The sequence below is a fragment of the Zingiber officinale genome, chromosome 6B (genome assembly GCF_018446385.1).
Source record: "Zingiber officinale cultivar Zhangliang chromosome 6B, Zo_v1.1, whole genome shotgun sequence".
Lineage (NCBI taxonomy): Eukaryota > Viridiplantae > Streptophyta > Magnoliopsida > Zingiberales > Zingiberaceae > Zingiber > Zingiber officinale.
Genome location: NC_055996.1, coordinates 86,859,023 through 86,883,093, shown reverse-complemented (window position 1 = coordinate 86,883,093; position 24,071 = coordinate 86,859,023). Strand labels below are relative to the sequence as shown.

The window sequence follows — 24,071 nt, the reverse complement described above, 5'->3', positions numbered from 1 at the left end:
ATCACTCGACCGGTCAGACAAATGAACATCATGGGTCGGTCGGACAAATGGCCAACCCACAGTTTTGTTTCGGTAGGCAGAAAAATGAGCTGCTCGGATCGTCTGTCCGGTAGGAAAGCGAGTCGCTCGAGCCGCCCGTCCGGTGCAAGAATGACACTACACAGGAAGAGATGAAAAAATAAAAGAAAACACTTCGTCTATCATCATTAAATATGAAGAAGCCAAGGCCAAGAAGAACACTCCATTTATCATTAATGCACAGAAGTAAAGACAAAGAAGCCTTCCTTTGACAATTAATATCATTAAATAAGGGCAGATGAACAATCACAAAGAAAGGTATAAAATGACATACCAGGTATGAGGAAAGACAAGATTCATCTATTTCTCAAATGCTCATTCTCTTCCCGATTCTAACTTGAGTGTCAGAGGGATAACGTCAGAGACCTCTTCCCTGATTTGATTTTGTTTTGCAGGATTGAGATTTTCATCTCGTCGATAGTCATCCCATCCTCTATTTTTTAGCTTCCTTTATTCGGACAAGATCATTGTTAATATTGGAATGAATGAATGAATGTGAGTGTATGTTAAAAAAAAAGATACATTAATATAATAAGCATGCGACATGTGCTTTTTGAAGAGATAGTATATATTAGCGTTCAATGTATTGTTCTTAATATTCATACAAAATACAGGCATTATATTTGCATGGTTTTTACCTTTGCCGTTAACTGGGACCAGCTTAATTATCATTTATACTCTTAAGTTTTACTGGCAAACTTATAAATCTAACTTATTTATGACTCAATCATACAATTAGACCAAACAAAACAACTGTTAATCAAATTATACTTTGCTCATATGGATACATATAAGATAATAAATAAGAATCGCGCGGTTATTGCTTTTGATGCATTAGTTCTTTCTCTCTAATTCTTTGGTTAATTATTACTCACAATGCTCTTTAATTTATTTGAAATAAACAAGGAACCAAAACTAGTACAGCATATGTTTATATGTAGCACCTTAATTACATGATACAAATTAAAAACAGCCAGCTAAAATTAATCAACCTTAGAATTTTCTATAGATTTAATTAAAACTATATATATTATTGTTTGTAGTTTCATCCATCTAATTAATATTCCATAGCATGCACGATCTGAATACAGTGTCATCGGAATAGAAGCAGCGTGGGCTTCGCAGAACCAGAGTACTCTTCATCTAGCTGTTGAGTATTACTGATCAATGGTTCAGATCCTGGTCTCTTCTGATCACAAGCCATGGCGATGGTCAGGTCAAGGTTGAGATCAGGCACGCCATAATTACTGCACTGATGAGCTTTCTCAGAATTCATCGCCACCACATCGGCCGTGCTACACTCCGTGTCGTCGCCGTCGGTTGAGCCTTTCAGCCACGTCCGGCGCTGCAACAGCGCCGGCGACGTCACGCGGTGGAAGTTAGGGTCGATGCCCACCCCTCTCAGTTTCTTCCTTAGATGCGAGTTCCAGTAGTTCTTCACCTCGTTGTCCGTCCTCCCCGGCAACCTCCCAGCTATCAACGACCACCTAATTGTCAATATTATTATATTAAACACGTATTAGGGGAGTTGGATCGAATCCAAGACCTTGGCAACAACTCTTAACAATTACCGGTTTCCAAGTAATGCATGGAGCTTGATGATGAGGTCTTCTTCGTCCTCCTGGAAGTTCCCCCGCTTGACGTCGGGCCGAAGGTAGTTGATCCACCGAAGTCTGCAACTCTTGCCGCATCGAAGTAGTCCTGAATGATCATAATCAGTTACAAAGCTAGCTTGTATATATTACTCATGGGAATTTGTTCATTCAACTGAATTCGTAATTGCATCACAATCTCTACTAACAAACGATCGATAAACCTGCGGCCTTGGGGAGCGAACGCCAGGAGACTTCGCCATGGATGGCGATGTAGTTGATGAGCTTCTCGTCCTCCTCCTTGGACCAGGCTCCCCTGTTGGGTGGTTGCTTATCGCAACAGGGATTCCTCATCTCATGTATATGGCGTAATGAAGAACAGGGTAAGAGAGACTGCACACAGGATCAGATTGGGATATCGATAAAGTGAGGGAAGTTAATTATTTATATGCCAATGAAAGGATTTGTAATGAGAAGGGGTGTTGCACAGCTAGAGGCGTTGACTCAAGACTGGTGGTTTTGCGAGCGAGGAGGTTTGGCTTGTTAGTTGCAACTGGGAGAAATTAAAGGTGTTCCATACTTAATATATATGTGATATACTTAATGGGATGAGATTTGGACTTAGGAGGGGAAGAGCATGCATGGCTGACTGATAGATTTCCATACGTGTTTCAAGCAGATGGTCGTCGACAATCACAGCGTGCCTGCAAATGCCACAATTATTACGTTCCGTTCTGATCCGTCGCTTCACATGATGATAAAAGACGAATACTATACTAATCTATCCCGAGATCAACACCGAGGAATCCGCTGCTTCACGTACAGTTTGATAAAGATGAGCAATTTAATTATCAAAAGGAAATTTAATCTTGTAAAACAATTAAAAATATTAGCTTTAAAATTGGAACACGCAAAATCAAGATCTGAAAGTACCAAAACCATACGGGAGCATTTAGAATGTTTGTTTTAACGGAGGCGGAGTAGAATTGATAGGATCGGATCCGACCCTAAGCTATTCAATCATGACCGATGATCCCAAATTAATCTAAATCACTATCCTACCAACTATGCACGCAACAAAGGAGATATCATGATGCATGGATGATTATAGGCCTTTCAATTCGTATTTATCTATTCATGAAAAGTAACGGGGTTCTTTCATTACAAATCATGAAATGAGAGACTTGTAGATTTTTACATAAACTTATGGTTTAGTTAATTTCCAGTCCATTGGATGTCGTTTCACATGATCAAATGATAATGTTTCTTGTAAGTTAGATAGAGCTAGCTTTAGTAAACTCCTTTTAATTGATGGTAGATTTTGATATTTATATGGAGTTTTATGACGCCTAGATATATCTTGGATCATTCATGTACCATTGTACACACTTTAGCCAAGGACGACCATTAAATAGAGCTTTCAAATTTCTCAACATGTGATCATTGCATGAAGATTTTAAGAAGGGTGTAGAAGACTCTTGGCCAACCCTAGTAATGGGAAATGCCCAATGTATTTTCAAAACAAAATTGTTCTGATTGAAAGGATGTTTGAGAGAGCTAAACAAGAAGCACTTTAGACACATTTCGGAGAAAGCAAAAAGAGCAAAGGTAGACTTAGAAGAAGCTCAAAGAGGCATCCTAGATGATGGTCCAACCCCTATGGAGTATAGTCACATAAGAAAGAAAGTCAACTTACTAACGAAAGCTGAAAGAGTACAATTTTATCAGCAAAGAGTAAAAAATGTCTACTTGAGAAGTGCCAATAAATGTACAAAATTCTTCCATGACATGGTAAAAAGGAACAACAAAAATATGTGATCATACTCAAGAAAAGGAATGGAGAACAAACCACAAGCATAGGGGAAGTAGCGGAAGAGTTTGTTGATTATTTTTATAGTTTGCTTGGCCAAAAGGACACATGCAACATCTTAGACAGCAATGAGCTCACGAGTAGGAAACTCACGATGGGGTAATCTAAAAACTTATGCAAGCCGGTTTACCTTGAAGAAATAAGGGTTGCTCTACGTGATATTGGATGGGGGAAGGCTCCGGGATTGGATGGTTATGGTTTAAAATTCTTTACCTCCTCTTGGGATATTGTTGGTAATGATTTCATTGCAGCCGTGTAGGAATTCTTTCAAAATAGCGAGCTACTAAAGCAATGAAACTATTCTTTGATATCACTTGTGCCGAAAGGAGACAATGTTGTGGGTGTCTTGGACTATAGGCCAATTTTGTGCTGCAACGTGTACTACAAAGTTATTGCAAAGATCCTTGCTGGATATATGAAGTCTTGAATTTTTTATTGGATCCAGCTCAAGTAGCATTCATCAAAGGACATTCTATAAGGGATAACATATACTTAACTCAAGAATTACTTCAGAAGTATGCACACAAAAAGCTATCTATCCCCTAAATGCATGATCAAGTTGGACTTGAAGAAAACTTTTGATAGGGTTGATTGAGATTTTCTTATGTCGGCTCTCGTTAGTTTTAGTTTTCCCTAATGATATTATAATTGGATCAAGGAATGCGTCACTATGATATTTTATTCAATTTCTTTAAATGATAAGATAAATGGTTTCTTTAGTGGTAAAAGAGGATTTAGGCAAGGGGACCCCCTCTCTCCCTTGTTGTTCGGCCTATGCTTTCAAGTGTTGTCAAGGAAGCTCAAGATCACTGCTACATTGTCATCTTTCCATTATCATCCAATGTGTAAAGAGGTGGACATTACACATCTTGTTTATGCGGATGATTTAATGTTGCTTTGCCAAGTGGATATATCATCTACACAACACATAGTGGAATGTTTGGACTATTTTGAAGGGATCTTAGGGCTGTGGGCAAATCCTCAAAAGACACAAGTTTACATGGCTAGTGTGAATGCAAGTTTAAAGAGCTAACTTGTTGGTCTCATGGGATTTCAAGAAAGTTTATTTTCTTTCTGTACTTGGGCATTCTATTATCGGTGGAAAAGTTGAGTATTGCCAACTATAAGCCTCTCCTAGATGTTATCACAAGAAAGATAAATGCTTGACCTAAGCATACCTTATCATACGTCAGACGTTTGGAATTGGTGGGTAAGGTTCTCCAAGGTATGGTGTGTTTATGGTTTTCAATGTTTCTGATTCCTAGTGGTGTAATTGACAAGATCAAAATCATTTGTCGCATGTTTGTTTGGTCTTCAAAACATCTATCTATATCTTAGTTAAAGATTTGTTTATCAAAGCAAGATATGAGATATGGACTTAGGGACCTTCTCACATGGAATGAGACTTTGTTAAACAAAATATTATGGGATATCAATGTCAAAACAGATTCCTTATGAGTCAAGTGAGTGCATGTATCTACACTATATGAAAGGGGTTGATTTTTGGACATGGGAAACAAAGACTTCGGACTCACCCTTGATCAAAAGATTTGTAGAAATCCGGAACAAGATCTTAAGAACTTCAAATGGAATTAGTAGAGCAAACATGATAAAGATGGATTGGTTTGTTGGGGAAGCAAAAGGAGTTGCAAATGCTTATCAATTTTTTATGCCAAGAGGTTCGAAGGTGGCTTGGAATTCGATAGTGTGAAGATCGAAAATTATGTCAAAACATTGTTTCATTTTATGAATGCTAGCAAATATGGTAATTTAAGAACTAAGGATAAAATGGAATATGAGCTAAACAAAGAATGTGCTTTGTGTCTGTATCAAGATGAATCAAATCATTATTTGTTCTTTGAATACTCTATGACTTGTGGATTGTGAAGTAAAGTGAAGTAATGGCTAGACATAAATCAGGTTTTCCACTCTTTTGATGAACTATAGCAAGTCCTTTGCTGGAATTACAAAGATAGCAGCCGAAAAACAAAGGCTAGATACTTAGATGTCTCAAGCATGATCTATTTCATATGGGAAGCTCATAATAGGAGCCGGTATCAAGGGATTGCTCTAGATATTGATTGAATTTTCTCCAAAATCCAAGTTCATGTACACCGATTCGTGGACTTACCTCTAGTCTAACACATATTTTTGTATGGAAAGGTAGCTGCTCCTACAATCTGGCGATTCTATGTTGTTGGAATTCACCATGTTTTGCAGTGTTGTGATGAAATTGCTGCTCATATGTTTTTGTAAGCTTCATGGTGTCTAGTTTGTGTCCGTGAGATGCATTGTTGTTGATTAAGGCATGCATGCAAAGTCCAATGAGGACTTATGTCCGTGTAATGCCACTTGTGGATTGGGTATGTTGTTGCATGAAAAGTAGATGATGTGGCATCTTAATGGGTGATTTGTGGCCATATGAATGATTATAGTAAAGATTGAGTGTTGATTACTACAGAAGAGATTTAAGCTCCTGAATACTTTGTATGCTTGACATGGTGTATGAAAGTTTTACCTCTCCATCAAGATTTATATACATTTATCTATTTAAAAAAAAAAGAAAAAACAAAAGAAAAGAAAAAGAGAAATCACAAAATTGCAATCAAACTGTATACTTACACAATTATAAACAATATTAAGTTTATACGTACGTGTTGCCCAACTCGCACGGCCTCGGGTCGGGCTAAATTGGACCGAGCCATTTCGGGTCCTTCCTGCTCCAATCGGGCCATCCTTCTTTCTATGGGCTTGATCCAATAGGAAGAAATAATTAGAGAGTGACGCTCCGAACTTGGAAGATCCGCTGTTTGAGACCAAACTGCAAGTTGCGGTCAAAGCATGTTCCAAAAATAGGAAGCACCGACCTTCACGTTCTGTCGCGCACCACGCGTACCTTCTCACGTTAAACATTGCATTGTGATGAGTGGAGACGAAACCGAAATGGGCTGGACCCCATTCTTCCAAGTGCGATTGACCGCCATTTGATTTGTGTCCCACGACAAGTTGCGTGTTCGGAGGCACGTATTTGATCCCTGCCCACGATCGTCTTCCACGATAGCATCAAAGAGGGCTTTCCTTCCTCGATCGCTCATCATTGGATTAGATCACTCGCGACGGAAATGGCGGAGCTGAAGGAGACGTACGCGTGCGTGCCGTCGACGGAGCGCGGTCGGGGAATATTGATCTCCGGCGATCCGCGGACGGACACGATCGCCTACTGCAATGGGCGGGCGGTGATCATCCGGCGCCTCGACGCGCCTATGGATGTGTCGATCTATGGGGAACACGGGTACCCGACTACTGTGGCTCGGTTCTCGCCTAACGGCGAGTGGGTCGCCTCAGCTGACGTCTCCGGCACCATCCGGATCTGGGGTCGATATGGCGACCGCGCGCTTAAGAACGAGTTCCGCGTCTTGTCCGGGCGCATTGACGACCTCCAGTGGTCGCCTGACGGCCTCCGAATCGTTGCATCCGGGGACGGCAAGGGCAAGTCGTTCGTGCGGGCTTTCATGTGAGCTTTTTAGTTTAGTGATGAGATTTATGTTTGAGAATTGAAAATGGGGAAAAGGATTATCCATCTTACTGGGAAATCATTCTGGAAACCGACTGTTTTCGAATTAAATTTCTCCAAGTAGTATATCATTGGTTGTGTGCTAATTCTTTAGGATTGTGAATTTTATTCTCGTGTAGGTGGGACTCAGGTAGCACTGTTGGCGAGTTCGATGGCCATTCAAGAAGGGTATTGAGTTGTGCATTTAAGCCAACCAGACCATTCCGGATTGTCACATGCGGTGAAGATTTCTTGGTGAATTTTTATGAAGGGCCCCCATTTAAATTCAAACTTTCCCAGAGGTTTGCTATGCCTATATTATGGACAATGCACAAGTGCATTTGTACTGACTGTTCCTTTTGCTTGCTCGTATCATAGTCTTAGCTTAAACTTGTTAGCTACTAGTTGTTTTCCGAGACCTTTTCACTATACAAGAAAGAGTAGCTCACATAACTTTCATCATCAAAAGTCAGAATGGTTACCACATTTGGAGACATTCCTGATCATTTTTTTTTAAATAAGCATACTCTTCATGTGCTTGATGGAAGTTTTGGAAAATTGTTTTTTTTGTAACCAATTATTCTAATAAAAATCTGTTAGTTAGTTGAAAAATTGTTGAACATGGATGATCTATTTTGAGCTAATTTGTCTAAAATTTCCAAATCATTTTTTTTTTTGTGAATGAGAAATTAATGTCCAAGAAGAGATACTTGAGAAAACCATCCACACATCACTAATGACACAAGCTCAAACATGGATGCATAGGAACAAGATGCAAGCCCATAGGTATGCCTAATTTCATAATTACATGGGTCACACATTAACATATGAAAAACATGGATAAATGTAAAACCTCTGAGTATCACATGAATGTGCACACATGAAGTATCCTTGTGGGGATTGTGAACCTATCTCAACAAGTGCATACACCACAAGAAAGGTCACACGCACAACTCATGGTAGGTCTAGCCTTGTGCCAACTGCGTTGGCTTGGCAAGTTGAAGGGTGCGACCCCTAGTGGATTGTGTATAACAGATCCTTTGGACCTACGCATGCACAACACCCTTAGCACTTGGTTGGCAACAACAAATATCCCCATGGGGAGGGGGCTGTCTTTCCTCTATTTGTTTGATTCCACTCCCTCACTCATGTTCTCGTTCATTCAAAACTCAAGCACTTTCTTATCTTGAATTCTAAATTCTCTCCTCTTCCCTAAGTTAAAATTTTTTGAAGTATTGAAGGTTCAAAGGATCCAAGTTTTAGAGTGCTCCTATTTTGAGATATGGTCGTTGTATCTTTGGGGACAATTGTCATCAACCATAAATATCTGGCCAGGACAATTTTGTCTCAGGGAAAAGAGTGCAACTTATGTCTTCCTAAGAAACTCTGAACCCCATTTGAGTTGTGTAACTATGGGTTTGCTTCCAAATTGTTGACCTATTTCTAAGTTGCTGAAGTGTCAAACTGCTTCAGAGTCATCAAGCTGTCAATCTGCCAGGCATCTAGATCACTTCCAACCTGATTAACTCGGACAACAAGATTTTGGCATCTTTTTGCCAAGTGTTCTCAAAGAAAATGCATAATTATCCTTTTCCATTCTACTCCTACATATTTTATTTTATCCAAATGTCCACTTTCAGTTCAAAAACTAGCTATTGTTATGAATTTCATGGAATGTTAATATAATATTATATTCTGCAATATGTGAGAATGAATGTGCCATGTATTATTTCACAAGGCGCAGTGACAAACTATAAAATAAATGAAACTAAAAAAAAAGTTAAAGTACACTGATTATATTTATACAAATATAAATTATTTGAAGAATCCAAAACTAGGTGCAAAAAGGAAAATAAATATGTTTTAATGTGACATGATTTTGATTCTGAAACCTTGATGACTTTATAGGTTACAATAATTTATGACATGTTAAATTTTTGCAGCTTGTAGGTTTAGATTTCTATATTATTTCCTTGATGCATTATTGTAATTTGAGGTACATGGATCTTGCTGTCCACCAAAATCAGATAAGAGGTGGGATAATGAAAAAGAGAGAGAGAGAGATGTGCCAAGAAGAATATGATCATGATTCTTATTCTTTAAGTGAAAACATGTAGATTGTGAGTCCATAGACATAAAAGTATAGATATAAAATGACCAAAAGTTTTGTTTTGTCTTGTCTCATCATATGCATATGCATTCTAGATTTTTGTGGGGTCATTTGGCCCCACCTGCTTAAGTGAGGCAAAATTAATCCTTCACAGATATCCAAGTTTAGGGTAAAGTTAGAGTTGGCTACTAATAGGTATTTCCATCTTGTACTAGTTCTTTTCTTGCTACCTTTTCTTTGGACTACATGGTAGTTTCATATTCTCTATTTATGCTACAAATAAAACTGATGAGATGAAAATTTAGGGTAAAGTTAGAGTTGGACCTTTTTCTCTATTTGGCCCCACGCCTGTGATGCAATATAGCCCCTTTGCTATTTCCTGTTCCTTATAACAGTTTGTTTAAGAATATTTGACTCCCTGAATGTGGCATCTGTTGTTAAGTTTGTTTTCTCCAAATATATGACTAGGTTTTACATATGCTAACTAGTCCTATATGCATTAGCTTAATAGACTGGAGTCTCATGAATTATCATCTTATTTGTTCCTTTCTTCTCACATGAGATGAAAATTAGATGATCTAAGCACATGAAAATTGAATTAACATGCATAGCATGGCATAGCATGCTGGGAACTCTGAAATTTGTGGAATTTCAAATGCAACTGTATACATTATTAGTCAACTTTCTTTATTTGCAGGGAACATTCGAACTTTGTTAATTGTGTGCGTTTTTCTCCTGATGGAAGTAAGTTCATTACTGTGAGCTCTGACAAGAAAGGTATAATTTATGATGGAAAAACAGGAGAAAAGATTGGAGAATTGTCTGCAGAAGATGGACACAAAGGTAGCATATATACTTTAAGCTGGAGTCCAGATGGCAAACAAGTAAGAACTTTTTAGCATTTTTTATTCCTTCACTTGACACAAAATTGAAAAATTGTGTGCAGTCCTGTCATCTGTCATGATTGTTATTTTTTTCCTGTGTTGTTTTATTTCATTCAAATGTGTCTATTGAAGAACTGTTTTCCATCTTTGACATGTTTCTTACTATTGATTTTGTGCTGTCTAGTGGTATTAAGTTATTTTTTTCCTGGTTTACATAAACCATTCTAAGATACTCTCCTAATATGTTTCAAACTCCAAAGTCCAGACTATACATTCAACAAATAATCCTGTGAAGTTTTTGAAACTGAGAGAAATCAATGATACCTAGCTATCTTATCCTTTGGTGGTAATATTTAGTCATGGTACTTATGATGCCATATCAGTGCTCTGACATATACATATTTGCACTACCAGGATGAGAGGATGCCATTCGCCATTCAGAAACTTGTTCATTGAAAGTAGCAATCAGGTTCCCAAACACGGATACCAACTTATTATTAGTTAAAGAAAGCCTTACTAACCTCTCGATTAGTCATCCCCTTTTAATCTCTTTATCTTCCATAACTGTAAATACCTTCTTGAAAAGTAGTTTCAATATCTAACAAGCTTCAAATGCTTGAACTTGCTTACTATTTAGCTCTAGAAAACACCAAAATTCAAAGGGACGGAGAATTTATGCTGTATTTGTGGCCTTTTGTTGGAATTTGCAAATGCTATCATGCCTAATATTAGTCTTCTTTCCTCATAATTGTTAACTAATGTGCCTCATAATTGAATGTTTTGTCATCTGGCTCTTTGAGTTGTTTTATTGTCTCTCTTTTTTTGCATTGATCTTCATTAATCTATCTCTTTTAGAATTTGCATTATTTTTCACCATGCTTGGCTTCCCTGCTGGTCTACATGTTTGTCCAATATAGATTATCACAGTATCTGCGGATAAAACTGCAAAAGTTTGGGAGATTACGGAGGATGGGGGTGGAAAACTGACAAGAACTTTGATTGATTCTGGATCATCGGGGGGAGTGGATGACATGCTTGTTGGTTGCCTGTGGCAAAATGACCATATTGTCACTGTTTCTCTTGGTGGAACATTGACTATATTCTCTGCAACTGATCCAGATAAATTACCAGTATCATACTCTGGACACATGAAGAACATTTCTTCTTTGGCCTGTATTCTGCAGAGTGGTCAAAAAGTTATCTTATCTAGCAGTTATGATGGTATTATCTCTCGATGGATCCAAGGCATTGGTTATGTTGGTAAATTGGTCAGAAAGGGCACTACTCAAATTAAATGTTTTGCTGCCCTAGATGAAGAAATTCTGACCTCAGCATTTGATAATAAGGTGATCATTCTTCTCACAATGTGCTTCTGCTATTGGTTTGAAATTGGCTTTTGTTTTAGTTATATCATGATTTCAGGCTTCTTGATTTGTCTTTCACGACGTACCTTGTTTAGCTAGTGGATGTACCGATCTATCTGCTTTTGAGGTTTTAAATTCTCTTTGCCAATTTTTCATCATAAGCGTTGGATTTTGCATTAGCATAATGGATATAAGAGCTAGCTCTCAGAATCTTGCATGTTATTATTCTATTAGGGCTTCTGAGAGGTAGATTCTCTGTTTTCTTAGATAACTATGGTTATTCTCTGGAAACCTGAATTATGTTTCTTGTGACGCAGGTTTGGAGAGTACCCCTAAATGGAGATCAGTGTGGGGATACAGAGCCACTTGATGTTGGGTCTCAGCCAAAGGGCTTAGCAGTTGCAGCTAAGGCTCCTGAACTAGCATTAGTTTCAATTGACTCAGGAGTTGCCCTGTTGCAGGGTTCAAAAGTGGTTTCACAGATAAAACTTGGTCATTCTGTTACAATAGCTGCAATTTCCCCTGATGGAACTGAGGCAATCGTGGGTAGTGAAGATGGAAAACTTCGCATTTATAGTATCAACGGGGATACCCTATCAGAGGAAGCAGTTCTTGAGAAACATCGTGGAACTATTACCGCTATATGTTACTCCCCTGATGCTTCCATGTTTTGTTCAGGAGATTCCAATCGAGAAGCTGTTGTTTGGGATCGGGTGTCTCGAGAGGTAAAGTTTTTACTTTATGCTTTGTCATTAAAGGGAGATCCTTAATTTCAACAATGGTAATATTGCTCCATTTTTCAACCATGAAACAGCTCTCCTACTGAAAGCATAATGGGTGTGTAATGCTTTGATTGGTGTCTTGTGTACCAGGCTCTTTTAGGTGCTATATTTCTTTAGGTCAGAACCTTAGTACTCTCTCTCTCTCTCTCTCTCTCTCTCTCTCTCTAAATTCTTGTATTTTATGTGCGCCTTCCACAGTTTTTCAATTGTTTTACACACCACAAGTCCCAATTATTTTGTGGTTGGTTATTTGGATCTTAGCTATGCCATGAGTTCTATTTAAACTGGAACCCTCGGTTCCAACTTTGAACCACTAACTTGATTTCTATGCAAATTAAACCAGCTAGAGGTGCAGACATTTTATTTTTCAATAGCGGAAAAAAATTGCAATCTTATGTTGCTTCTTCAGTATCTGATTGCTATTACTAGTGCTTGCTGAACTAGGCATTTGTGTTCTAATATTAAAAATTAGCAGTTTACTTTCTAGGATAAGAGCTGATGATGTTGACCCTCCCCAAATTCAGACTGGAAATAATTTTGTGCATTATGACATCAGATATTTTACATTTTTCTTTTGAAGTTTTGACATATGTGATCTTTTTTTTGTAAGGTGAAATAATTTTGCTGACTTGTTGATTCTACTCTGTTCGTCAAATTATGCCACTCGTGATTTCTCATTGTTGTGCATATGTTGCTAACACCTGTTACCATAACATTTGCCATATACAGGTGAAGCTGAACAACATGCTGTACCATTCTGCACGGATTAATTGCCTAGCCTGGTCTCCTGATAGCCATTTGATTGCCACTGGCTCACTAGACACTTGTGTAATAATTTACGAATTAGGCAAGCCTGCATCAAGTCGGATTACTATCAAAGGAGCTCACCAAGGAGGGGTTTATGGAGTAGCTTTCATTGATGAGAACAGTTTGGCTAGTGCAGGGGAAGATGCTTGTGTCCGCGTGTGGACATTAACGCCTCAGTGAAAACCAACGCACCAATGGCAGAACGATGAAGTTAATCCACATTAATACTCCTCAAATGGACAATTTTTCGCTGTCCCGTGTTTGCTGAAGTGAAAAAGTTATTTCCTTTATATTAAATATTTCACGGTGACTTTCAATATATATTTTTTTACATCCTTGAGGGTTGCAGATGTCTTTGAAGGATGTTTTTTGTTCCTGTGATTTGTCTCCTGGACTGTTGGTTTTTTGCTCAGCATTTCCTTGCGAACATAGTGTACGATCGCCATAATAATTTCAAATCAGCATTTGTTTTGTCAAAAGTAGTAGTTATTTGGAAATTTATAACCTATTTATTTGCCATCTGTCTTGATTCCAGCGCTCCTAAAAAATTGGAGTTTAAAGAGCCTTTTCTTCCAATAAACGACTGCTCACCTCTGTTTTGTGTGATTTGTCCAGGGCATTTAACTTGCAATCCTTGGGTTTTCTCCTCTCCATTAAGTAACCTTCTTGTGATTATTGGTTGGTTGGTTCTTACTAATTGGACTTTTACTAATTAGACTTTGTGTTAGGTTGGCCAGCACAGCACACGCCACAATCAGTATTGCGTTGCCTGCGGTAAAAGATGAAATTGCTACCTTGGTAAATCATGAGGGTTTCGCCCAGCAGCGCATGTCAGGCATCAGTGTTGCATGGCCTCGAGATTGATCGGTACTTCACCGTCAGATTATTTTTGTACCATGATACTAAAAAAAAATACAAACAAAGCAGTCTATTATTGACATATTCTAATAGGTGTAATCTTAATAAAAAAATTATGCATAGCGCGTGTAGTAGATAAAGGATCCATTCTTCAGATGCGTTCCCTGCAGTTCCGCGCCCCGAGTTTAACCCGACGGTGTTGGCGGTGCATGTAACGTCTTGCACTGCTGCTACGAAGTCTCCGCAAAGAAACGTATCATGGCGAGGCTGTTGGCGCGTCACCTGCCAAAGTTTCCACTCTGCCCTATACGTTGCCTTCCTTCTTCGCCCAAAAGGTGTTTATGCTGGTTTGATTCGGTTTTCTCTCCCAAGTTGGTTTCCTGATTTTCTTAGAAAGCTCCTTCGTGCTTAACCTTCTGTGGGTTTGATTCTAGGATCGGATTCTTGTTCCACCACGGGCCTGAGCGCCATGGTAGCAGAATTACTGCAGGACATCTGTATTCTATCCTGCAAGGTCCCTTCTGTACTCCTTTCTTTCCGATTAATTCATTGAAGATCGAATTTTGCTTCTCGGTCATCGACCCTTACTCGTCCACGAAACGGCATTTTCCTGGCATTGTCGATCAAAGTAGAAGTTTTCTGGTGTAGCACTGTATGACCACTTTATGTTTGATGATATGCCTCTGTCTAATTTGGAGAGCCATAGCAACAGGAAACAAAACAAGACCCATTTATGGATGAGAAAGCCACCATTTCTATGGCTTAGGCTATATGTTACCCTGATTAAAACATTAAAAAAAACATAGACTATTTGTTGTCTTCCATACATAATTTGAATTCAAGTTGACCAAAAGGTAGCTGCTAGGTGTTTTAAATCTGTCTATTTGATTCAACAAACCACACGATTATGCAATTGCTTCTTGCTAATTTGCTTTACGACAAACTATTTTATACCTTCAGAATTTTTGGAGATCGGTTCTACTTGATGAAGAGTTTATACCATAATAATGTAATCCACTTAGTCATGCTCTGCTTGGTGTGTCTTAGTTTTTCGATTTTGCTCTTTCATTAAGCCGAATTCACATTGCTCTCCAGCTTCACGATCCTATGCTCGTGAGAGAACACGTTATAGCTTGTTTGGTGATAGAAAGCCTGGCGATGAAGAGTTCAGGAGAACATGGACCAAAGAGATGGATGAGGATGACTGCTTATGGACCGCAAGTGAGGACGAAGACGAAGGAAACAAAAATAAAGATAGCAAGTTGGAGAAGGAAATAAAGAAAATAAGGAGCCAGACAAAGGAGAAGTCGAACCTTATTGATGGCGATGAGAGCGACGAATTAAGAAGTTTGTGCTCGGACACTGATGAAGAAGTTACTTTATGGAGTGGCAGTGAAGACGACGACGACGACGATATTCCCACTGACCCATTCAAGAATGAACGAAGCGATCCGCATATAGATAAACTGTTTGAGTTTGAGGAAGCACCCAAGTACCGGACCATCTCTGAATTGTTAAAAGCGGAGAAGGAGCCTCCAGAGTTATCCCCAGGAAAGCAAGCTAGAAAGCTTGCTGTTCAGAATGCATTGAAAAAGCTAAAGAAAGGCCCAGACGGACGGTATATAAACGTGTTCGATGTGATGACTGATATTGATATCTTGATTGGAGCCTTTGAGAACATTATTGCTGGACCAGAGTATGCAGAGCTCCGAGAGGGCGGACCTAAGAAGCTAAACATGCAATTTTTCAAGGATATACAGACACGCATGCGAGATCCAAATTTCAGGTTTTCTCCCGAGTTGAAGCTGAAGCCAAAAAGCAAATTTGTTTCTCGGAAGAAGTGGCAGAAGGCTCAAGCAAGGAGGAGGAAAAATGAAAAGCGTTGAGAGGAGAAACGCTACATACTGTTTTTCTTGAAGAGAAGGGGTGAAAAACAGATCGTGGTATGAACGAAATCTTGCATCTACATTAACCTTTCGTTTGATATATCCCATTGTCTTTGACTGAACTCATGCCAAGTGAAGAATCCCATGGAACAAGTCACCGAATGAGTGAATTATGTACTCATGATTAATTGGATTATCATGAGTTTCTCGTATATTTTAAGATAATTGCATAGCGAATCTGCAAGATTATTAGATAAAACCTATGGATAATAAATATGTAATTTAGTACTGTTTCTCATGTACGATGTGTATTTCTTCTAGCACTGGTGCAACTGTGTAGTGACTATTTGCTCAAGCTTCTACGATGTCAGGTTGGGCCAAGTACGATAGGCAAATCAGGCTCAGATTTTTGAATTTAAACTGGAGAAAAAAAGCGACCCAAATTCAAAGCAACATAACATGAGTTTTTTTTTAAAAAAATAAAATTAAAATGAACGTGTTTATTTAAAAAAATAATTAAAAAAAATAACCCTTTAATATTTTCATCCGGAAAAGACCCTTTAAGTTTAATTTGTTGTGTATAAGTTATCAAATAACTAATATGTAGAAGTTAATTTATGATTTAGGATTTACACCCAATAATTATTACAGAAACTACTCAATAATTGATATAAAATGTTTATGATAAATTTAAGATTTTTAAATATTATTATATTAAAATATTATTTATATATTTAATTAAAATTATTTAAATTTTATTAAAATAATTTTAAAATAATTTTAAAATGATTTTAATTGCTATTATTTTAAATTCTAAATTTACCTTAAATATATTGTAATAATTATTAGATAATTTTTTCACATTATAATAACCTGTACAGTAGGAATCTTAAATCAGCAGTTATTAGATAGTTTCAATATATTGTAACAATTATTAATGGTTCTTGTAACAAACAACGGCAATTTACCAAAAGGCGTACTAGGTTTAATGTATTTACCAAATAACGCATCACGATTTTGTATTTACCAAAAGGCACAGGTAAGTGATGTGTATTACCGAATATAACCCTCCCGCCAACTCCTCTGATCAGTCATCATTTCACAGGCATCCGAACCACATTTTTAAAAAACTTTGATTTTAAAAAAATAAAATCGATCATTAGGGTACCTCCCTCCTTCGTGACATGCGAGTGCAGCTCCGTCTTGTGAAACCCTAGTTTAGTGTTCGTGAGCCATCAGTTCGAGTTTTTCTCAAGCGGCATCTAGTATTTCAGTTTAATTAAAAACCAGGAGTGGTCGTGAGGCATCAGTGAAGGATTCTAGGGTTTACATTAATCAGCTAGTATCATAATGGCGCAAAGACGTCGATCGGGTGTATCATCATCCTCTCCACATCAATTAGCTGTAAAGGTTATCATTTTACAAACTCTGTGATATTGAGAAGCTGAACTAGTATGATTTAATTTTTTTTATTTTTATAAAGTATAAGGTTCAGTTGATGTTGGACACAAACTGCATTGGAACAGTGTCCTCGGTCACTTTAAAAGTTTTTTTCAACCATCCACGAAGAAAGGAACGCATGAAGGCTCTGTTATTTTACATGACCGACACATAGTGCTGATCAAACAGTCACCCTTTCGTATTTTTTTGGACATAGAAGATATGCAGCACATTCGTGGGATTTTGGTAAATATATTTCAAAATTGGGATTCAAGTAGTCAAACATTTAGATTCTCAGGTACAATTTATAATTTTGTATTTTAATTACAAAGTAGTTGTATGGTAAAATTTAATCTTTTGCTAAACGTGAGCCTGATACGATGCCGTATCAGGCCCAACGTAGGCCTGATACGATGCCGTATCAGTGCTTGATATGACATCGTATCATGTCCATGGTGTTCGTAATACTTTTGTATGTGTTGGTAGAAGTCTAATAATGATTTAACTTGGTCAGGTGTTCCGGTTTGCTTCACAAGAGGAGACGTTTCATTGCTGCTTGGTATTTCAGACCGAGGAGCATCAATTCCGATGAATTCATCTAAAGCATCTAGTGACCTCTTTCTAACTTACTTCTCAAACAAAAAAGAAGCTACTAGATCAAGAATTGAGGAGTTGCTTAAATTTTATGGCAATCGCGTTGAAGTCGAAGATGATGTTTTATTATTTTGCAAATTCTATATTTTGTATATATTTGTTTGTGTCTTATTTTCTTCTAGTACATATAAGGTCCCGTTAAGTCTTATAGATATAGTAGATGATTTTGAGAATCTTGATAGATTCAACTGGGTTGAAGCAATCCATGAATTTATGGCTCCACAATTACCTAAGATTGGGGACATATTTTCATCAACTGAGACAAAACATGCTAACACCAACCTCCCTTACCTAAAGGGATTTGCGGGTCTTTTGGCAGTAAGTGTATAATTTGTGTGAAATTTTTTAATATTTTGTGAACAATTTTAAAATAGTTAACCCTTGTCATGGTGAATCAGGCATGGTTTTTGGAGCATGTTCCAATCCAAAAACCATACAAAATAAAAGGAGCCAGAATAAATAAGTGGAGGAATATTCCTTCACATATTAGTAGGGTGAGAGAATTGATTAACCAAGTTTCATCTGAAGAGGTAAATTTAGAATACTTTGACTATAGTTTGGTTAAAAAGTATGATTTTAACATGTGGTTTAATATTCTTACAGGTTGTGATTGACCTAATCCCTAATAAAGATGAAAGATCATTGGTTGAGAACCTTGCTCGCGTTGATGACAGTCCACATGCAGTGGAGGCATCACAAATTGAAGTCACTGTAGGAGGAAGGCAGATTAATAAGGATTGTTGTAATTGCATTATTCAAGCAAACATAATTAAAGAGCTAACAATGGAGAACATGCAATTGAAGGAGAGGGTGAAAGAGTTACTTAAAATAGTTGAAAAAAAAGACATGAAATCTCAATATAGCGAGGCTGTAGACGATCCTCAAATTGAACCTGTAGGTGTTACAACAACAAGTAGGAGAGGACGTGACAGAAGTCGCTATGATTATAGGGATACTCCAATTGATAGTCCATTGTGGCTCAAAACTTTACCTAAGAGGCAGCGTAGAAATATACATATAAGTGAACCTACGGAGAAAGTTACAAGTATAGGAGAAGGGAAAAAAGTTGTCAAAGAATATGTTGTTGTGGGCAAGGGGAAAGGAAAAATTGGTTTGGATGAAATGGAAGAAGAAATTAATATTGTACAATTGATGGAAGACAAATCTGATGAAGAGGCAGACAAGGATGTAGATATGTTTGCCAAATATGACAAAATGAGGAAACAAGCAATTGCTGTAAGACGATATATGCATATTTTATTGCAATTTGTTAGATATAATGGATTATCTAATTGCCTTTTTTGTTTGTATGCATAGTATGTTAAGAAGCAATTTAAGTCTTCCAAGAAAAAAAAACAAGACGAAGAGGTGGCGTACTTGTTAAAAGCCTTGGAGGAAATAAAGTATGTAAATTAAATAGTTGAATAGTAAAGTATATTATATGCTTATCTGATTACATAGTTGGGCTAAGGTTATCAAAAATAATTTTGTAAAAATAATCTGTGATTTGTTTACTTTGTAGGTTTACAAATGATATAGTTTGGGAGGAACCACCCTTTTGTTTAAATTTGTATTCCTTTTTATCTGGTGTGAATGGAGAAATGTTGACAAGAGGGGATGTAATCGACACGTATTGTAAAATTTTATTTAGGGGGGCATTCCCGTCTGAAAGCACATACAACAAGTCAATATATTGTTCAACATTCTTCACAGTAAGGAATTGATTTGATTATAGTAAAAAATAGAATTCTTTTTATTATTTGGTTATGTATGTATGACTTTGCATATTTGTAGTCATTAATGAAATCGTCAAGTAAGTTTGCCTTCCAACACATGATAAAGACGGATAGACGAGATGAAGAGGTAAGGTATATATTTATACCTTTGTGCAGTGATAATGCACACTTCCACTTGCTGGTGGTGGACACCAAATCAATGACGTTCAATCAGTACAATTCTCTAGCAAGTGGAAGTAAATACAAATATGAATTTGAAGCAGCGGTGAGCATCTAATAATAATGTGTAGGTTTGTATTTTAATATAAATGCTAGTTGATGGAAAATGGAAATTTCCTCTTCAATCTTCAGGTATCAGATTTTAAATTATATAGTCGTGAGCACGTTGCTGCTATTCATCCAAACTTGGAAAGGCATTATCCGTTTGATAGATGGGTCTCTCGCACAATTGAATGTCCACAACAACAAGCAAGGTAAATCGAGCACAATGTGTGAATATAAATAATTGATAAAAAATTATTGACCATAAAAATGTTGTTGTTCTTTACAGCGTTGACTGTGGCTTCTTTGTGATGCAATACATTCGATGTCTCCTATATGATATGAATATGGACTTCAAACAAGGAGACATGAAAAAAATTAGAATTGATGTAATGGTAGCAATTTTGAGGGATAAGTATTTTAAAACAATGGATTAAATATCTAGTCTTGTAAGGCAAAAACTTGTATAGAATGTAAATGCACTTATTACGTAGTGTAGGACTTTTAATATCTTTGTATGTAGTCTTTGTTGTATAATACGGTGGTATGTAGTATATGAGAAGATTATAAACTGTCACTGGAATATTAATAATATTACATAATGATTAGTCAAATATAACTCACAATATACAAAATGCAATGCTGGTGCTTATCAGTGGAAAGACACAATGTATATAAGTTATAATGCACACCATTTCTATCTTCTCAAAACTGAAAACATGGTAACGGTTGTGATTGTTTAAAAAATCAAATAGGCTCGAACCAACAGTCGGTTTCAAGAGCACAACGTCACTAGGTTCCGTGTCAACTGCCACGGAGCAATACCTTATTAGAAATGGGGTATAAATATGTTTTGACACCAGATATACCATCTTCCCAGTTAGAACTTCACAGGGAACATGATTTCAGGTAGAACCAAGTAGGGGAGGCCCATCAGTGGGTTTTGGTCAAAACCCACTGATGGACCTTGACACCTCTGATTGGACCCATTTCAGCTATAGTGCTATTCTGGAGTTGCAAGGACTCCAACTCTGCTGGCAAATCATTATTTATATATATAGGTGCTGGGAAAAAATAATATAAAATCACCCTTCGTTGGGCCTGATATGCATGGATATCAGGCCCACGTTGGGCCTGATATGAGGGCATATCAGACCCAACGTGGGCCTGATATGAGTATCATTTAATAAAACATTATTCTATCTCCCCCTAATATAAACTCCAAGCATTCTAATAGGGGTCTGATCAAAATAATAAAATAAGATCAATTTTAAAAGTCACCTTCCATAGGGTAGAAAAGAAAAGCTATGTACTGTTCCGTGCCAAGTGGCACGGAGCCATACCTTCTAATCCATGATGTATAAATTATGTTTTACACCATATATACCATCTCCCCACCAAGACCTTCACAGGGGACTTGATTTCATGTAAATCCAAGTAGGGGAGGGCCATCAGTGGGTTTTGGTCAAAACCCACTGATGGACCTAGACACCTCTGATTGGACTCATTTCAGTTCTAGTGGTATTATGGAGTTGCAAGGACTCCAAATCTGGTGGCAAATCATTATTTAAATATCTATAAGTGCTGGGAGAAAATTAAAATACAATCAGCTTCCGTTGGGCCTGATATGCTTGGATATCAGGCCCAACGTGGGCCTGATATGAGTGCATATCAGGCCCAACGTTGGCCCGATATGAGACCATATCAGGCCCAAAGTGGCCTTGGTATGGTATCCTTTGTTATAAATTTATACTATCTCCCCCTTTCTATAAACTCAAAATATGCTACCATGCTCCTTGTGAAAAAATAAATGGCAACTGGCACGGAGCCAATATTCCTAATCCATGGTGTATAAATTATGTTTGACACCATATATACCATCTCCCCACCAAGACCTTCATAGGGGACTTGATTTCATGTAAATACAAGTAGGGGAGGGCCATCAGTGGGCTTTGGTCAAAACCCACTAATGGACCTAGACACCTCTGATTAGACCCATTTCAGCTCTAGTGGTATTATGGAGTTGCAAGGACTCCAAATCTGGTGGCAAATCATTATTTAAATATCTATAGGTGCTGGGAGAAAATTAAAATACAATCAGCCTCCTTATGAGTGCATATCAGGCCCAACGTTGGCCCGATATGAGACCATATCAAGCCCAACGTTGGCTTGATATGAGACCATATCAGGCCCAACGTTGGCCCGATATGAGACCATATCAGGCCCAAAGTGGCCTTGGTATGGTATCCTTTCTTATAAATTTATACTATCTCCCCCTTTCTTTAAACTCAAAATGTGCTACCATGCTCCTTATGAAATCAAGTCTCCTGTGAAGGTCTTGGTGGGGAGATGGTATATGATCCAGTTGTAAGAACAGGGGACCCCCGTCCGGTGGGGTCAACGCCACGTGGAAGTCAAAGTGGCAGGGGGCCGGCCGGAGAGGTGTGGGCTGACCGGCTAGGTGGCTGGCCGGTATTTAGTGGATGGTCAAAGGCACCCTGACGAAAGTCAGGGTTCCGGCGCTCAACGGACAATATCACAGAGCCGAGCGGATCGCTTGGCCGAACACATGAGGTAGCATACTGCTAATAGTCTCCACAAAGCACACCACCGAGAATCTTCCTAGACCGTTATATGTATGTGCCTGATCGGACGTAAGGCGGAGGCGAGCCGGCCGGACGCTCGGAGGCAGGCCGGCCGGACGCTAGTTCGGAAGCCAAGGGGAAAAGGACAAAGGACATCTTTTTCTGACAGCGGGTATGTTCCACTTGTAGGCCATACTCCAAATCTTATGACAGGGGGTTCTGCTATCCCATCGAGGACATGCTTTGAGTATAGCAGTATGGGTCAGGTAAGCTCACTTACAAGCCCTTACTGGGGCATGGGCCATGGACACGTGTACACCTCGATATGTGTACACTCTCTTCTTCGCTGCCCTATATAAAGGCTCTCATCCTTTGCCGGAGGTACGCGTTCAATGCCTTTGGAGCCACTCTTTTTGCTGCTTGCTTGCCTGACTTGAGCGTCGGAGGGTCACCGCCGGGAACCCCTTCCCGGCCCGACTTCTGTGCAGGTTCGCCGGAGGTTCGTGCAACCAGTCGAAGATCCACGTCAGCAGCCGGGGAGCGCCACGTGCCCAGCGTCCATTGATTCAGCATTCGGACAGGATCAATTTGGCGCCGTCTGTGGGAACACTCCTGTGTTCGAACGGAAACAATGGACGAGGCTGGACGACAACACACGGTGACGCTTTCCTCGGAGGAACTCGACGCTTTGATCGAGTTGAGGGCCGCTAAGTTGGTGGAACAAAAACAGAAGGCACCAGCCGAACGGCCTGAGCAGCAAGCAACGTCAGCATCTGGTGGCCGAGCGGAAGCACCCCCAACCACGGTTCCATTCCATCGAGCTCTCTTCCGCACTCCTCCTGAAGCCGCAACAGCTAATCGGGATAGAGGCTCTTCGTCAGATAAAGTGCCAATGCGGGATAACAGAAAAGGCAAAGCCCCCTGATCGGACGCCTCGCCCGAGCGGGTCAATCGTCAATTCTCAGAAGCCATCTTAAAGGATCCTCTACCAAAGCACTATGTGCCCCCCGGCGATCGGTGAATACAATGGGACCACCGATCCGGATGATCATCTGGGCAAATTCGACAACACTGCTACCCTTCACCAATATACGGATGGAGTAAAGTGTCGAGTTTTTCTAACCACCCTCTCTGGATCGGCTCAACGGTGGTTTCGGAGGCTGCCGAACGGGTCCATCACAAACTTCAAGGACTTCCGAACGGCCTTCCTCCATCATTTTACAAGCAGTCGGCGTTATCAGAAGACGAGTGTCAGCTTGTTCGCCATCAAGCAAGAGCCAAGGGAACCGCTCGGAGCTTATATCCAGCGGTTCAACCAGGTGGCCATGGACGTTCCAACCGCCACCTCAGAGACAATGATGAACGCATTTACGCAAGGCCTCGTGGACGGGGACTTCTTCCGCTCGCTCGTTCGGAAGCCGCCCCGGGACTATGACCACATGCTACACCGGGCCAACGAATACATCAACGTGGAGGAAGCCCAAGCGGCCCGGAAAAAAGAAACGCCAACCGAGCGAGCTCCTCCTACCGAACGGAAGCCGCACACTGCCCATCAGCCGCCAAGAGGACCAAGGTCTGAAGCCATCCACTCCCCCCATGCCAGGTCCCATG

At 39.1% G+C, this 24,071-nt stretch overlaps 3 protein-coding genes across 3 annotated transcripts; 2 read left to right on the top strand and 1 right to left on the bottom strand.

Moving 5' to 3' along the window:
- Positions 1–969: 969 nt before the first annotated feature.
- Positions 970–2,068, bottom strand: LOC121990389 (myb-related protein Zm38-like). Its single transcript, XM_042544526.1, has 3 exons — positions 1,895–2,068; positions 1,650–1,779; positions 970–1,565 (listed from the first exon to the last, which is right to left on the bottom strand). Exons 1-3 carry the CDS (start codon positions 2,022–2,024, stop codon positions 1,172–1,174), a joined length of 654 nt encoding a protein of 217 aa, XP_042400460.1. The 5' UTR covers positions 2,025–2,068; the 3' UTR covers positions 970–1,171.
- Positions 2,069–6,600: 4,532 nt separating this feature from the next.
- Positions 6,601–13,519, top strand: LOC121992960 (actin-interacting protein 1-2-like). The gene is made up of 6 exons (XM_042547616.1): positions 6,601–7,054; positions 7,234–7,395; positions 9,901–10,087; positions 11,005–11,433; positions 11,769–12,176; positions 12,963–13,519. Exons 1-6 carry the CDS (start codon positions 6,663–6,665, stop codon positions 13,218–13,220), a joined length of 1,836 nt encoding a protein of 611 aa, XP_042403550.1. The 5' UTR covers positions 6,601–6,662; the 3' UTR covers positions 13,221–13,519.
- Positions 13,520–13,777: 258 nt separating this feature from the next.
- On the top strand, positions 13,778–16,082 carry LOC121992961. The gene is made up of 4 exons (XM_042547617.1): positions 13,778–13,907; positions 14,022–14,233; positions 14,333–14,412; positions 14,994–16,082. The coding sequence occupies exons 2-4, from the start codon at positions 14,157–14,159 to the stop codon at positions 15,782–15,784; spliced, it is 948 nt and encodes a 315-aa protein (XP_042403551.1). The 5' UTR covers positions 13,778–13,907; positions 14,022–14,156; the 3' UTR covers positions 15,785–16,082.
- Positions 16,083–24,071: the final 7,989 nt, after the last annotated feature.